Genomic DNA, 15,341 nt, shown 5'->3' on the forward strand with positions numbered 1-15,341 from the left:
TGTAGATCCGGGGTCACGCGATCCTTTTTGTCGCTAAAACAGCCGGTTAGAGCAGCTCGTGAAAATTTACCTTAAGGTTTAATCGTCCTAACGTGAGAAAGTGAGAATTAGGGCCTGCGCACAATAGAGGAACAAGAATTAGATATTAAGATTTCAACCTATCAGAAACTGATTACATCGGAATACACGGTTTCTGATAGGTTGAAATCTTAATATCTAATTCTTGTTCCTCTATTGTGCTCAGGCTCTTATGTCTCAATATGTTACAATCAGTTACAATGGCGGGGTCTATAGAGATACCACTCCGCGACACAGACGAGGTGAATATTCCTTTTCTACTGATTATATCATTAATTTACGATATTTATACGTGATCCTGAGTGCAATGGAATTGGAAGACTAAAATTTTTGCAATAATCAGCGACGTCCATACATACCTAACCTCAAAATAAGGACACGCTTCTCCTGGTTGAATAAATATTATATTTCACGTGCATACATTCGGATAGCAATATGTTGCTTTAACAGCTCGGCGTTAATAAATTATTCCTACTTTGTTTACTTTAAACTCTCTTATTCGCCCTGTACACGTTTGTATGTATCGTTAAGTTTTTCTTTGTAATAATTGCATGTTATGTATCGGTAAGGTTATAAGTCTGATTTTGTATTTAAAATACAAATTCAATTTCGTCTGCATATATTTCCAAGTGTTTTTAATTCCTCTTACCTGTGACAATGGTATAAATGTGAATCCTAAGTTTAATATTCCAGCTAAAATATAATCTAATATCATTTGCATATTCCCTATTAGTACATTTGTACGAGTGTAAATCATAAGCCTATGACTTTCTATCTAGAATATTTTAGAATATAATCCAATATCACTTGCACATTTTCAAGTACTGTTAACAATATTTTCTATCTATGACAATTATATTGTCAGTATGTAACTGTATAGCTTTCAATTCAAAATATAATCTAATCCTACCTATGTGTTTTTAAATAATTCGTTTTTGTAGTAATTGTCTTATACATAGATATTTGTGATATATTATACAAATTATAATTTAAATATCACTTCCCTACTTATCCTTATTCTCATGTTATGATCCAAATATTATTTGCTTCATGGATTTTGCTTTCCATGGATACTTCGATATTAGATATCATGCAGTTATATAATAATAGGTAAAATGTAATATTAGTCTTGTAGAGCAATATAAACACTATCATATATCAGAAAATGATAGAAATATAAAATATTCATATGTAACGTTTCTATTATTATTTCCATATTAATATGTTATGTTTTAAATATTACTTATTTTATGAATATTTTGATATTACAATACAATTATATGATAATATGTGAGTAAAATGTAATAATCCTCATGTATCTATCAATATCAATATTAACATAAGAAAATGACAGACGCGGACAACAATATTCATACATTCATACAACTTTCCTATCTCTCCTTATTTCTGCAACTTTTCTATTTCTTATTATTTCTATATAATATTATGATCCAAATACTTATCTCATTTTGATATTACTTGTAATGCAATTATATGATAATAAGTAGGTAACATGTAATATTAATTTCCATATATATCCAATATGAACATTAAATCAGAAAATGATAAAATTACGAGATATATTTATTTGTATTTTTGCTAAGATTGTAATTGTTCTTTTTAATCTCATAGGTTATAGAACTTTATTTAGATCAGTTACCAGATGGAGATGAAGTTCTGGGGATTCTGCGACAGGAACATGCTCAACTTAATATCTGGGTCAATTTGGCCGTATGTATAGAACAGATAAATCTAATAGAAAATGGATACATGTTAGTATTTATCTAAGTTTATTTCTTATTTCAGCTTGAATATTACAAGCAACAAAAAATTGATGATTTCATTAAGATACTTGAATCTTCTCGTATTGATGCAAATATTGATTACCGCGACTATGAAAAAGATCAGATGCGGGCCCTTGACATGTTGGCTGCCTATTATGTCCAGGAAGCCAACAAAGAAAAGAATAAAGATAAAAAAAGAGATCTCTTTACAAAAGCTACATTATTATATACAACAGCTGACAAGATTATCATGTATGATCAAGTACGTATTATCATATGCGTTTGAATAGTAATATCTATAGTAATATCTTAATTTTTACATTCATTGTTTTTTTTTTATTGTAGAATCATTTACTCGGTCGAGCTTATTTCTGCCTGCTCGAAGGTGATAAAATGGAGCAAGCTGATGCACAGTTTAATTTTGTACTGAATCAGTCGCCAAATAACATACCTTCTTTGCTCGGCAAAGCTTGCATTGCTTTTAACAAAAAAGATTACAGAGGTGCTCTTGCATTTTATAAGAAAGCCCTTAGAACTAATCCAAACTGTCCAGCCGCTGTTAGATTGGGAATGGGGCATTGTTTCATGAAGTTGAATAATCAAGAGAAAGCGCGACTTGCATTTGAAAGAGCTTTGCAGTTGGATGGACAATGCGTCGGTGCGCTGGTTGGCCTTTCGGTCTTGAAATTAAATCAGCAACAGCCCGACAGCATAAGAACCGGCGTGCAAATGTTATCGAAGGCTTACACGATCGATTCGACAAATCCGATGGTGCTGAACCATTTAGCGAACCATTTCTTTTTCAAAAAAGATTACAATAAAGTTCAACATTTAGCGTTGCACGCATTTCATAACACAGAAAATGAAGCTATGCGAGCAGAAAGTTGCTATCAACTAGCCAGAGCATTTCACGTCCAAGTAAGCATAAAGTAGTAATTAATGTTATTTATGTCAATATTGCTTTTTTGCTAATTAAGTAAAAATATTTCAGGGTGATTATGATCAAGCGTTTCAATATTATTATCAGGCAACGCAGTTTGCTCCGCCTGTATTTGTACTGCCACATTTTGGATTAGGACAAATGTATGTTTATCGTGGTGATGCAGAAAATGTAAGAACATGCAATATACATTACTTAAAATAATTATTTGTATTGGTGTGTATATAAAATAATAATTTGTTCCTGTAACAAAAGGCAGCCCAATGCTTTGAGAAAGTCTTGAAAGCACAACCAGGAAATTACGAAACAATGAAGATTCTCGGTTCGCTCTACGCTAACTCGAGTTCCCAATCGAAACGCGATATTGCAAAAAATCACTTGCGAAAAGTAACGGAACAGTTTCCTGACGATGTAGAAGCTTGGATCGAGTTAGCACAGATATTGGAGCAAAGTGATCTGAATGCAGCCTTGAATGCTTATGGAACCGCGACCAGAATTTTGAAGGAGAAAGTTCAAGCAGACATACCGCCGGAGATTTTGAACAACGTGGGAGCGTTACATTACAGGTACGTGTATATTTTTATATTGTATTTATTTTATATATTATACTAATTGATGTTTTACTTCTCAGACTCGGTAACTTGGAGGAAGCCAGAAAAAATCTAGAGGAATCTTTGGCGCGTTCAAAAGCAGACGCCTTACATGATTCTGTATATTATAATTCGATCGCAGTGACTACGACGTATAACTTAGCTCGGCTTAACGAAGCGTTATGTGTATTCGACCGAGCAGAGAAATTGTACAAAGACATTTTAAAGGAGCATCCGAATTACGTGGACTGTTATTTGAGACTCGGCTGCATGGCGAGAGATAAGGGACAGATATATGAAGCGTCCGATTGGTTCAAGGACGCTTTGAGAATCAATAACGAACATCCGGACGCATGGTCACTACTGGGTAATTTGCATCTGGCCAAGATGGAATGGGGTCCTGGCCAGAAAAAATTCGAGAGAATTTTGAAAAATCCGACAACGAGTACCGATGCTTACTCTTTAATAGCATTAGGAAATATTTGGCTGCAAACATTACATCAGAGTGGAAAAGACAAAGAAAGGGAGAAGCGACATCAAGATCGAGCATTAGCCATGTACAAGCAGGTAACTATTATCTAATTCAATTTATCTAGATTCAATATTAACTAGATTAAAATACTTCTGATTATAATTAATATGATTTGCTAGGTTCTGAGAAATGATCCGAAAAACATCTGGGCTGCGAATGGTATCGGTGCAGTACTCGCGCATAAGGGTTGTGTAAATGAAGCTAGAGATATATTTGCTCAAGTGCGCGAAGCAACGGCAGAATTCTGTGATGTTTGGTTAAATATTGCGCATATCTATGTGGAGCAGAAACAATTTGTCAGCGCTATTCAAATGGTAAATAATATATATATAGTTGCTACAGAAGTAGTTAATTTCAACTTAACTAATTTAACATTTTACATTGCAGTATGAAAATTGTTTGCGGAAATTCTATAAATACCATCACGTTGAAGTTTTGCAATATCTTGGACGAGCTTATTTTAAAGCCGGCAAGTTAAAAGAAGCGAAATTGACGTTATTAAAAGTAATTAGCTATACACGTGATTTTTTAATAGATTATTTTATTTTATTATTATATTTCTCACATGTTAATATTTAATTTGTCGATATATTTTTAGGCACGCCGAGTAGCTCCACAAGATACCGTTTTATTGTACAATATTGCTCTTGTACTTCAACGCTTGGCCACGCAAATTCTTAAAGATGAAAAATCAACTTTGACCACCGTATTGCAGGCAGTTCATGAATTAGGCCTCTCACACAAATATTTTCAGTATTTGTCAGCGCACGGCGACAGGATGGAACAGCTGGCGGAAGCTGAAGCTAGGAGGTGTCAAGATTTATTATCACAAGCGCAGTATCATGTCGCTAGAGCTAGAAGGTTGGATGAGGAAGAGAAGATGTTAAGACGGAAGCAAGAAGAAGAAAGGTATGTCACTCCCATCGGGGATATTTTTCTTTATACGCTTATCACTAAATTATCTAAATTTATAGACAAGCCTTCAAAATGCGTCAGACGGAAGAGCAACGCAAGCTGGAAGAGATGCGTCGCCAAAAAGAAGAGGAGATGTTGCAAAAGCGACAAGAATATGTGGAGAAAACTAAGAACGCGCTGGTATTCGGCGAAATGCCGTCAGAAAAACCCGGAAAAAAGAACAAGAGGCTCCGAACTGATCAGTATGTTAGTGATAGTGGAGGCTCTGATAGAGATGAAGGCAGAGAAGAAATACCAAAAGAAAGAAAGCGTAAAAGGAAACCTAGCAGTGAAACTAAAGATAGGAAGAGCAAAGGTAAAGGCAGTCGCAGGAAGGATGGAAGTAGCAATAGCGGTATAAAACAATTAAATTTTATTGTATTTTCCCATAGCACTATAAAATCACTCGTTTTGATTATGAAGTTTAATACTTTCATAAAATTAAAGAAACCATTTCGAAAATATATATTTTGCAGGATCTGATAGTGATCAGCCGAAACAGAAACGTGGCAAGAAGAACGCGAGGACTAAAAAAGAGAAAACTCGTAAGGGCGTGGTTGAAACTCTTAAGGGTAAGCTGGTTAAATCGAAGGAAACTATTTCGACGAGCGAGTCAGACAGCGATACAGGAGGCCTTAAAATCGCTAGTGGGTAAGTACGATATGTTATCTTAATATTATACGCGCGCGCGCGCGATTATCTCTAATTTTAGAATTCATTAAATCAGAATTGATTTGATTTTTTTTATGGATTGATATCATGTTTACTATTTTTTAATTCTATTCTAAATAGTACTCTAAATATTAAAACATCTTAATAAATATATTAATTTCTTAGTTTATCACACTCAACAAAATGTAATGTGTCATGTTAAACTTTGTGATACTTTTATAGCGGCGAAAGCGGCAATGAAAATCAACCCCATAGCAGCAAACGAATCGCATCCGATTCCGAAGGCTCTCGCGCCTCACGCTCGAGATCTCGTTCAAGGTCGAAATCCGGTAGTCGTTCAAGAAGCAGTTCGCGTTCACATTCGCGTTCACGTTCAGCTTCTCGTTCGCGATCTCCATCACGATCGCGCTCTCGATCTCGATCTGCTTCGGGATCCAGGTCGAGAAGTATTTCAAAATCAAGAAGTCGGTCGGTATCCGGGTCAAGATCAGGGTCAGCCAAAAGCAGATCAAGATCGAGGTCAGGTTCGCGCAAGAGCGGCTCGCGGTCAAGGTCTAACAGTGGCTCGCGAAGAAGTGGATCAAAGCCAAGATCAAGATCGAGTTCGAGAAAGAGCGGTTCTAGGTCGAGGTCACCAAGCGGTTCAAGAAAAGGCGTATCGCCGTCAAGATCCAAAAGTGGCTCGCGTTCAGGCTCGGAAGAACGCCAGTCAAGAAGCAAGAGTCGATCGCGGTCTAAATCGAAATCTGTTTCGAGATCTAAATCAAGATCGAGGAGCGGTAGCAGGTCGCGATCGCGGTCTAGATCGAAGAGCGGTTCTCGAAGCCGAAGTCCGAGCGGATCGGCACGGTAAGTTCATTTTTTTACATACTACAATTAGAAATATATAAAAGTTTTTTTTGCATATATTACATTACACGTGCTACTTTTTTTCACAGTTCTGCATCCCCGGTGTCTAGAAAATCAGTATCGGGAAGCGGCGGTAGTGATAGTGAATAAATCAACCTCATTTCTCACAATTGTAATATGGTTTATCACAGTGAAAAAAAATTACACTTAAATAACATACATAATTTGTGTGAAGATCGCTTTACAAAGTTCTTTTAATACAAACGGGAAATAAATGTTTATCATCTTCGCTGGATTTATTTCTTTTGTAATTTTATTGTGCAATTATCTTTTAAATTTTCATCCATTCTTTTTTTATTTAATATATTATTTAATATATTATTTAATATATTATTTAATATATTATTTTGAACAACTCTATCTGTCACATTTCGCCACACGCACGCGCGCGCATACACACACACACACAACTGATAGAATATATTAATAAAAATATAAAAATAAATATTGAGAGACCAAATACTTTAAAGTTAACTGCAGCTTCCGCGCAATCTCTTATATGCATGGATTATCGATTTTTTTCCTCTGACATTTTTTACCTTAAAAATATTTGTTATTTTATTTTCCCTATTAATAATAATAGTAAGTAAAGCAAAATAACTTTGTGTATTATCGTATATAGTATATCATAGCACTGCGGCGATAACAATATATGAAAAAATACAAGACAAGATTGTACCTACGATTCAATAAAATAAATTTTATAATATAGTACTAAATAAAAAAAAAACAACGAAATTATACATTGAATTATTTCCTTAATCTAGATCAGGCGAAGAAATATAAATTTGCATAAATAGCACGGCAGTGTCTCACGCCATATCTTAGCGCTGAGACACTACCGTGTCTCCAGATAAGCAGAGCGGCACAGAAAGATTACCGAATGTATATTTATCTATACTAAATATTTCTGCCCCCAGGTAGTATCAATATTACCCTCTCTCCTAAGTATCTTTGCTATTTCGTATATATAAGTTCAGCAACTCATGATGAGAATTCGTAGAGAATTTAAATCCTTTTAGTATTGGAAATAATTCATTCTCAATCCATTATTCTGGTTTTATCGAAACGTGCTTCGACACAGGTTTAACAAACATTCTAAAATGAATAATCATACTAGAGAAATTTACTTTCGAAATTTTGTGCCAAGGAACGACTTACCTTATCATCAAGTATAACAGAGATACATATTGGACAATTTAAGAATTTAATAAGAAAATTTTTCTCCAAGTTCATTTTGGATCATTAAACGGCAGTGTCGCTTCGCGTAGCTTAGCGCCGAGACACTACCAGTGTCTCCAGATAAATTTAATTATTAACGTACGTTCTGCGTAAATTAACCTTTGGAAAATTATTTATGCTCTGACATGGTATTTTATTTACTTTTAAGGCTTATTATATTGCGTTATATTGTGAAAACATTTATTTCAATTTTACATAAAATTTATATACATATACATATACTGAAGATAATCTGATCGAAGCCAAAACGTTTATGACTTGTGATTTGACTAATTTTTATTTAATTATATCTTAACAGAATCAATAAATTTAAATATATAAAATATCGCGCTACTAATATCTTGCGTTGTAGTATATGCCTTTTATATTTATTAAGAAGAAATTTTTTTTGAGCCGAATTTTCGAGACTAAAAGCTTCACGAGACTAACGACTAATACTTGAACGAATTGTGAAACGTAAATGTAAAACAGTCAATACTCGCTTAGTCAGACGGTCGACGCTCCTAAGTTTGTACATACTCGTACGTTGTTATGCAAATATAATTAGATGTCTGTCGTGAGGGGAACAGCGTGCATATCGATTTCATAAGCGGTGTAAAATAAATTATTAATGCTCATTCTCGAGGTGAGTGACACATTCAGTATAGCCAGCGATTACTTATTTTACTTAAGGCCCGTCTACACAGAAGTCGTAGACGATTGTGGGATCTTAAGTCATTAAGTAGGAAATTGACCAATCACTGTCAAATGTAAGTAGAATACTTGACTAGGATTGGTCAATTTCCTACGATTTGAGAGCCTACGACCGTCTACGATTTCTATGTAGACGAGTCTTTTTATAGGTTTCCGATGACAAACCGCGATTTTTTTCTTTTTCGTTTTAATTTTCTGACCTTTCCAAACGGCGGCTCTTTGAGTCGCTTGTATATCGATATTCTTGTCTTTTTTTCGAAAGTTTAGAACTTATTAGTAGAGGAAGGTCACCGATACCGACATATCACTTTGTTTTTAAACAAAATATTTCTTAAACAAAAAGTAAAAATACAACTTCAAAAACATAAATACAAAGTAAAAAGTATCTTCTATCAGATAGTATAAGCAATTTTTATAATACTGTTTGCAATTTTGCAATAATTAAGTTTTTCGTAAGTTATGCAAAAATGAGCGTCTGACAAAATGGGCTCCAAAACTGACATAGTAGGCAATAATACCAACATTCTTATTTTATAAATAAAGATATATCCTATTCTGTAAAGAAAATTAATTTATGAAACTATAAACATTTAAAATGACATAATATTATCAATAATACAGTCACTATTATTTTAATTACGCAATTTGCAAAAGAACACCGTAAGAATTTTCTTCTCGGATTCATAGAATTGGTTTTTAGTGATTTCGTATAGAAATAAGCCACAAATATATGAATTATGAGTTTGTACTTCTTTAATTAGCTAAACAGATCATGATTTTATTAGTATTAATAAAGTGCAATAGTTAGTTTCTGAGAAATAAGGGGGTGTCACTTTAGGAGACCTATGTCAGTATCGGCGACTTTCCTCTAGTATAATATATAATAAGTACAAAATAATTCCTCTTATTTTTCTGCTGAAAATACGGTAATTTTTAAAATATAACTACATCCAATTATACTGCACATTTAAATGAAATCGTTAAATATTTTAGTATTCTATTTGAAGTTATAATGATAATGGATTAACGAATAAATGATAACACATAATGTTTTTGCAGTAAATTCGTTTCAGTTATATTTAATGAGTTTCTACCAATATACTAATGACATTTATGTGCAAACGAGGCGTTAATGTGCAAAAGCAGTAGCGTCTGTGCATCAGTTCCATGTGGGGAAGCATACCAACTACGTGGTAATTTCATTATGAATATTACACGAATATGGTCTTTGTAGAAAACGGATTAACCGGTTTTGGCGCGCGTGAGCACTCGCACGTATAATTATATGTTTAATTGTAATCACATTTTCAGTTCAGCATTCGTCCATTTTCATTGTCCGTGGGTTTAATCATTTTATTGTCTTAATTAATGAGTACCACCGAGGAAAACCATGCTATAAAATCATTTCGATGACATCTGTCCGTCATTCCTCGACTTTCTCATGACCTCTCGTGACTTTTCTTATCTACCGTGTCACTCGTGTTATTGTCGGTTTCTAGCTCTAAACACCCGGTCAAACTTTATCGTAAAAGGCAGCCTTATAGTTTCATCGAGTCTATAAAGTCTGATAGCTTCCTGTCAAGTGCTACGTTATATATGATTTCTGATATACTCACGCTGACATACCTATCATTCCTAAGAAAGCACACATATATATATATAAAACTTGGTGCTATTATGTTTTTTTTTCTTTCTTTCTCTTACCATTATTTTAACAATGAATTTAAATATATGATTTAAAAAAGAATGCAAAATTTTTAAACTTCAGTGCATATAGAATAAAATGTTTAATCTTTTTATAAATAAACCTCATATATATGTACGGTGAACTACTAGTTGTGGATCACTTTTAAAAAAAAATTCATATTTTTATCCAGAATAATATCAAACAACTAATAAAATATTTAATAGTCATGATTCATCATAAAGATTACATTATGGATGATTTTATCAGGGTTATTAAAGTTATCATTTTTTAGTAACGTGTTACAGTTAGCGTTATTTGTGGTAAAAAGTAATTCATTACTCGTTACTGATTCTAAAAAGTAACGCGTTATTGTTACTTAAAGTAACGGAAAAATCATTACTTTTTTCGTTATTTTAAAAAAATGATTGTATTTATGTAAATTATAACTATGGCATAAGAATAAATCGTTTTTTAATTTATATTTTTGTTTTATTTTATATTTTATTAGTTCTTTATTAGTTCTTCATTATGATACATCAGCTTTTTTGCATCAGCACATATATCTTAACTTCAAATTATAATTAATTTATATTACTGAATCTTGAATTTTTGTTTAATAATAGGTAATTGTTGTTCAATATGTCCGTCTGTTAGATATTGTCGACAATTTTGGCTTTTTGTACTACTTACTACCAGCGCGAGTTCTGATTGGCCACTGCTTTTCCACTTTCTGCTTTTCGATCAAAGTGTGAACGCGTCCTTATTAAATTCGGTATTAGTTCGTGAAAATTGTAACTTAGTTATCGTTACTGTTACTCACTAGGAAAAGTAACTTTGTTACTCATTCATTACTAAAAAAAGTAACGAAATCAGTAACTTCGTTACTTTTTTATGTAACGCTAACAACCCTGGATTTTATTCCATTTCATAATCGTTTTATATGTTTCAATTTGAATTAAATAAAGTAATGACGATTATTCACAATTAGTACTAATTGCGGATCAATTCACGAAAAGTTTTATCCTTTTTGGTGGCGTTACTGGCATCTTATAAGAGTAATAAAAATTATTTGCGCATGTATATTGTAATATATATATATAATGAAATTATAATTGATGATCCACATCTAGTTCTAAGGTCTAATTGTAGATCATGATGTAATTTTAACACATTCAAGTTTATTTAAAATTAGTAACAGTCAAAATCAACGATAATTAAAAAAATTAATGAAAATTAAACGTTCAGCAATAAAAAAACAATTAAATTATGAATAGTAACACTTTTTGCATATAGATATGTACGTATACTATATTTTATATTCTATTTTGATACTTAAAACAAATCTTTTCGGAATGGCATTATTTGTAAGATTTGACAAGTTTTTAAACATTTTTATAATAAATTTATGCAATAAAAGTATCGTTATAGCATAATGATTAAACAACATCCTCGGACACATTTAATCTCAAATAAGCGTAATGTTGATTTTTTCCATATAATCTAATGTTATTTATTAAAAATAATAGTAGTGCATCTTGCATTTGTGCGTTGCCTTATATAAGGAAACTATTTAAGAAAATTATTCAATTATACAAATAAGAAATAACTATTCAAGAAAATTATTCAATTATACAAATAAGAAAATAGATTCATTGTTATTTATATCTTATATCAAACTCAAGTATTTTCCGTCAACTTTTGTTAGATCTTAATTACTAACTACTATAAAAGTCATAAGGCAATTTTTATGATATTGCACTTTGAATGAATTTTAAAGATACATACATTAGTTAACCTCGTTGCACTTTTAATTAGTTAATGACATTAATAAAATGTGTAGCGCTTCCTAATAAATTAAATTCAATTGACATTCGAAAGAGATAAAATAAATGTTAAAGAATTTCGTGATATGTAATTACATACCATTTAATGGAAAATAATATAATTATTTAAATATAAAAAGTGATCCGGAACTAGTGTCACGTCTAATGCTTTTATCCTTATATTCCTTTTTAGTGAAAACCTTATGTATGTATATTGTATATTCTTTGCGATAATTTTTCTTCTTGATTATAGTGATGATGATAACTTTTCTACTTATTCCTTTGATTATGAGATTTCTTTTATACAATCCCAGTTTTACTTCCACATTTTCTGAATTATATCCATACTACCGCTTTGTCCAGCTGTGGTAAGAATCTTTCATTTTTAGATCAAGTTTTACGACAGGTGCATTCCACTGCTTTAATTCCAATAGCATATAAAGCTCGGTAAATCTAGTGCCACACGTGGCAAGCAAGATTTCATTCCATACATACGTAATAACACTATCAACTGCAATGCGCGAAGAGCGAGTGCTTTGAATTTCCCACGAGTAATTTTCGGTCTCGTCGCTCATCGATAATAGTTAGCAACGCGTGAAATATCCTTAAATTCGGAAAAATCAATTGTCCACATAATCCGCATTAATATCAAATTATTTATTTAATCATTATGCATTTATTTTTCTTAGAGTTTATCCTGAAAATATGGTATCATGGGACAACATTGTATTTCGAAAAATTTTTATGTAATTTTCTTTCATTCACTAATAAAACTACGATAAAATATAAAATAAGTTTAATTAATTGTACTGAAGTGAATGGTAAAAATTTTTTTAATATTGTATTGTACCACAACCATATTTTCAAGATAAATTCTAAGAAAAAATTTTCTCCGTGATATACCTATAGATATTTCACATAATGCTTAAATTCTAGAATGCCGTTGACTCAATAAAAAGTTAAAAGCTATTTAGAATAATTTAAAATAATGGAAAAATAATGGTAGTGCACCTTGCATTTGTGTGTTACCTTGTATAACTAAGAAAACATTATTCAATTATACAAATAAGAAAATAGATAATTCATTGTTACTTATCTTATATCAAACTCAAGTATTTTCCGTGAACTTTTGTTAGATCTTAATTACACAAGATCCTCCATGAAAGTCTTACGATAATAATTAAAGATCCCGATTTAGAAAACGAGCAGACGATTAAGGATGCCGTGCACCGAAATCCATTCGTTATCGTTACGACCGTTTAACTCGCAAGCGCAATCTTCGTTGAAGTGTACGTACTCCGTACATCTAGAGGGAAATCTTCTGATATACAAGAGGAATCAGGTCGGCGAATGAAGATATTAAGGAAAGAGGGTGCGAGTCTCACCCTGTACTACGCCAGGCATACTGAGAGCTCCAAATATTTGCCGTTTCGATCCACCGGCGGGTGGTGTGGATTTATTTTCTCGCTCCCGCTTGCGTCTGCTTTTAACCATTTGCTGACTCTTGCCGACTCTGCTGATTTGGCCCAGTCTCTTCAACATTTGTTGTTTCAATTTATTTTCCTTTTTTTTCAACCTTTATGTTATTATGTTAATTATGTTAATTCGATGCTTATAATGTTACGAAATAAGACTCGTCTTTCTGTCAGAGGAATTATTTTTTGAAAATTAATTGTTGAAAATTGTTAGTTCTGATGTAATTAATTGTCCATCATAATTAATTATCGATCTATGTAAATCGCAAAAAATTCAAAGTCTAATTGTAAGATAGCTAAATAAGCATGCGAATTCTTCGTTTTACTTTCACGGTATCCTCTCTTTTCAATAATGTGGAAAATAAACAAGTTACTCTAAGGATATCAAGCTTTTTTAACTATATTTTCAACTTTGATGATCTTGACTTCCTGCAGTGATTATACAGAATTTCACGAAACCAATCATTGAAATAGGAGAACTACCTAACTTTGCTTCTCGGTAGTCCAAAGTTTAATTAGTTCTATAACTTAGTACCACAGAATTATGCATAGCCACAGGTACGTCAAAACCAATGCATTATTATTTGCGTCGCGTGTGTTTAGCCATGGATTGTTTCAGAAAATTTACTGTAACTCTCAACTTTCTGTTTTGTTTCGCATTGCCTTCGATGATAATATATAAGCATAAATTTATATCTCTGTAACACACATTAGTTTAATACATTAGTAAAACCAACTTAAATTTTACTGTTTCTAAAGATTTTCAGAATTAAAAAAATTGTTTAAACACTCTAGAACTATTCCTCTACGTCCTCTTAAAATTGAGAAGCCAAACTAAATGTATCTTTACTTTTTAATTTAATTATAAATCTTATTTTTTTTATATATGTCTAGTACATATTAAAGAAGTAAAAGCGAGTGTCAAATATTTGTGAAATGAAACCATCCCCAGGTAGCACATATTGGTTTCATATACGTATTATAAACGTATGTATAGTTTCATAACCGTAAGAAACCAATAGAAACCGTTGTACCAATAGAAACGTTTCTGAAATCATAATTTAGAAACGTAAGTATAACGTTTCTATATATATGTATAGTGAAAAAAATGTGCGTGCGTGTGTGTGTAATGGCCCATAAATCTCAATTCTCAATCTCTCTCTCTCTCTCTCTCTCTCTCTCTCTCTCACTCACTCACTCACTCACTCACTCACTCACTCACTCTCTCTAGCTGTCTCTTAAATTACTTATTATAATTATATTATTTATTACTTGTACATAATATATATAGGGTAAAATCAGGGATTATGGCATAGGCTACTAATATGGAATATTAATTAACTAATGTGGCTTATTTTTTAAACAAAGCGTTGCAATCTGGCGGCAATCGCTGAAAGTTATTGCAACCAAGTATGTCATAACAAGCAATGAACTCGGACCGACCAACCGTTTTGCTACAATTAACATTTATTCATTTTCGTTACGTCAGAAGATTCGGCAGCTTTTTCTAAAAAGTGTTCTCACAAACTGAAGGTAAGTTTTTTTAATGCTTATATTGCACAGATGCTTTTAATAATGTTGCATGAACAATATTATGCAGATTAATTGCTATTTCAAACTTGTTTATTGCTACGGAAAGACTTTATTTGTCATATGACGACATGCAGGTAATATGGAATACATCGAGGATTGAGAATATGGAATAGATTCCATGCATGTCAGCAACTTATTCGTGATCAGATTAGGTTAGGTTAGATTGTAGCATGTATTTTATATCAGTTTATTTGCGATTTATCAGCTTATTTGCGATTTTTTATTTATCCATGCGTAATAACGTTCGTAATGATGCTATTATATTTTCTGTGTTATTGTACAATAAAAATTGAACAGTTTTCTATTTTTCTTGATCAGTTTATATAAATAAACAAATTTGGACTTCATTTATTGTGTTATTTATTACTA

At 32.2% G+C, this 15,341-nt stretch overlaps 1 protein-coding gene across 2 annotated transcripts; it reads left to right on the forward strand.

Annotated features, from left to right (window-relative positions):
- The first annotated feature begins 265 nt into the window (after positions 1–265).
- On the forward strand, positions 266–6,622 carry Ctr9 (RNA polymerase-associated protein Ctr9). Of its 2 annotated transcripts, none has more exons than XM_018517780.1 (14): positions 266–320; positions 1,711–1,809; positions 1,885–2,124; positions 2,208–2,780; positions 2,854–2,973; positions 3,058–3,368; positions 3,434–3,959; positions 4,044–4,238; positions 4,312–4,428; positions 4,523–4,833; positions 4,899–5,233; positions 5,355–5,529; positions 5,773–6,399; positions 6,489–6,622. In XM_018517780.1, exons 1-14 carry the CDS (start codon positions 279–281, stop codon positions 6,547–6,549), a joined length of 3,732 nt encoding a protein of 1,243 aa, XP_018373282.1. In that variant the 5' UTR covers positions 266–278; the 3' UTR covers positions 6,550–6,622. The 2 variants fall into 2 exon arrangements, with proteins under 2 accessions (XP_018373282.1, XP_018373283.1); XM_018517781.1 differs by having other exon boundaries at positions 4,899–5,194.
- Positions 6,623–15,341: the final 8,719 nt, after the last annotated feature.

The sequence above is a fragment of the Trachymyrmex cornetzi genome, unplaced genomic scaffold (genome assembly GCF_001594075.2).
Source record: "Trachymyrmex cornetzi isolate Tcor2-1 unplaced genomic scaffold, Tcor1.1 scaffold725, whole genome shotgun sequence".
NCBI classification, from domain to species: Eukaryota; Metazoa; Arthropoda; class Insecta; order Hymenoptera; family Formicidae; genus Trachymyrmex; species Trachymyrmex cornetzi.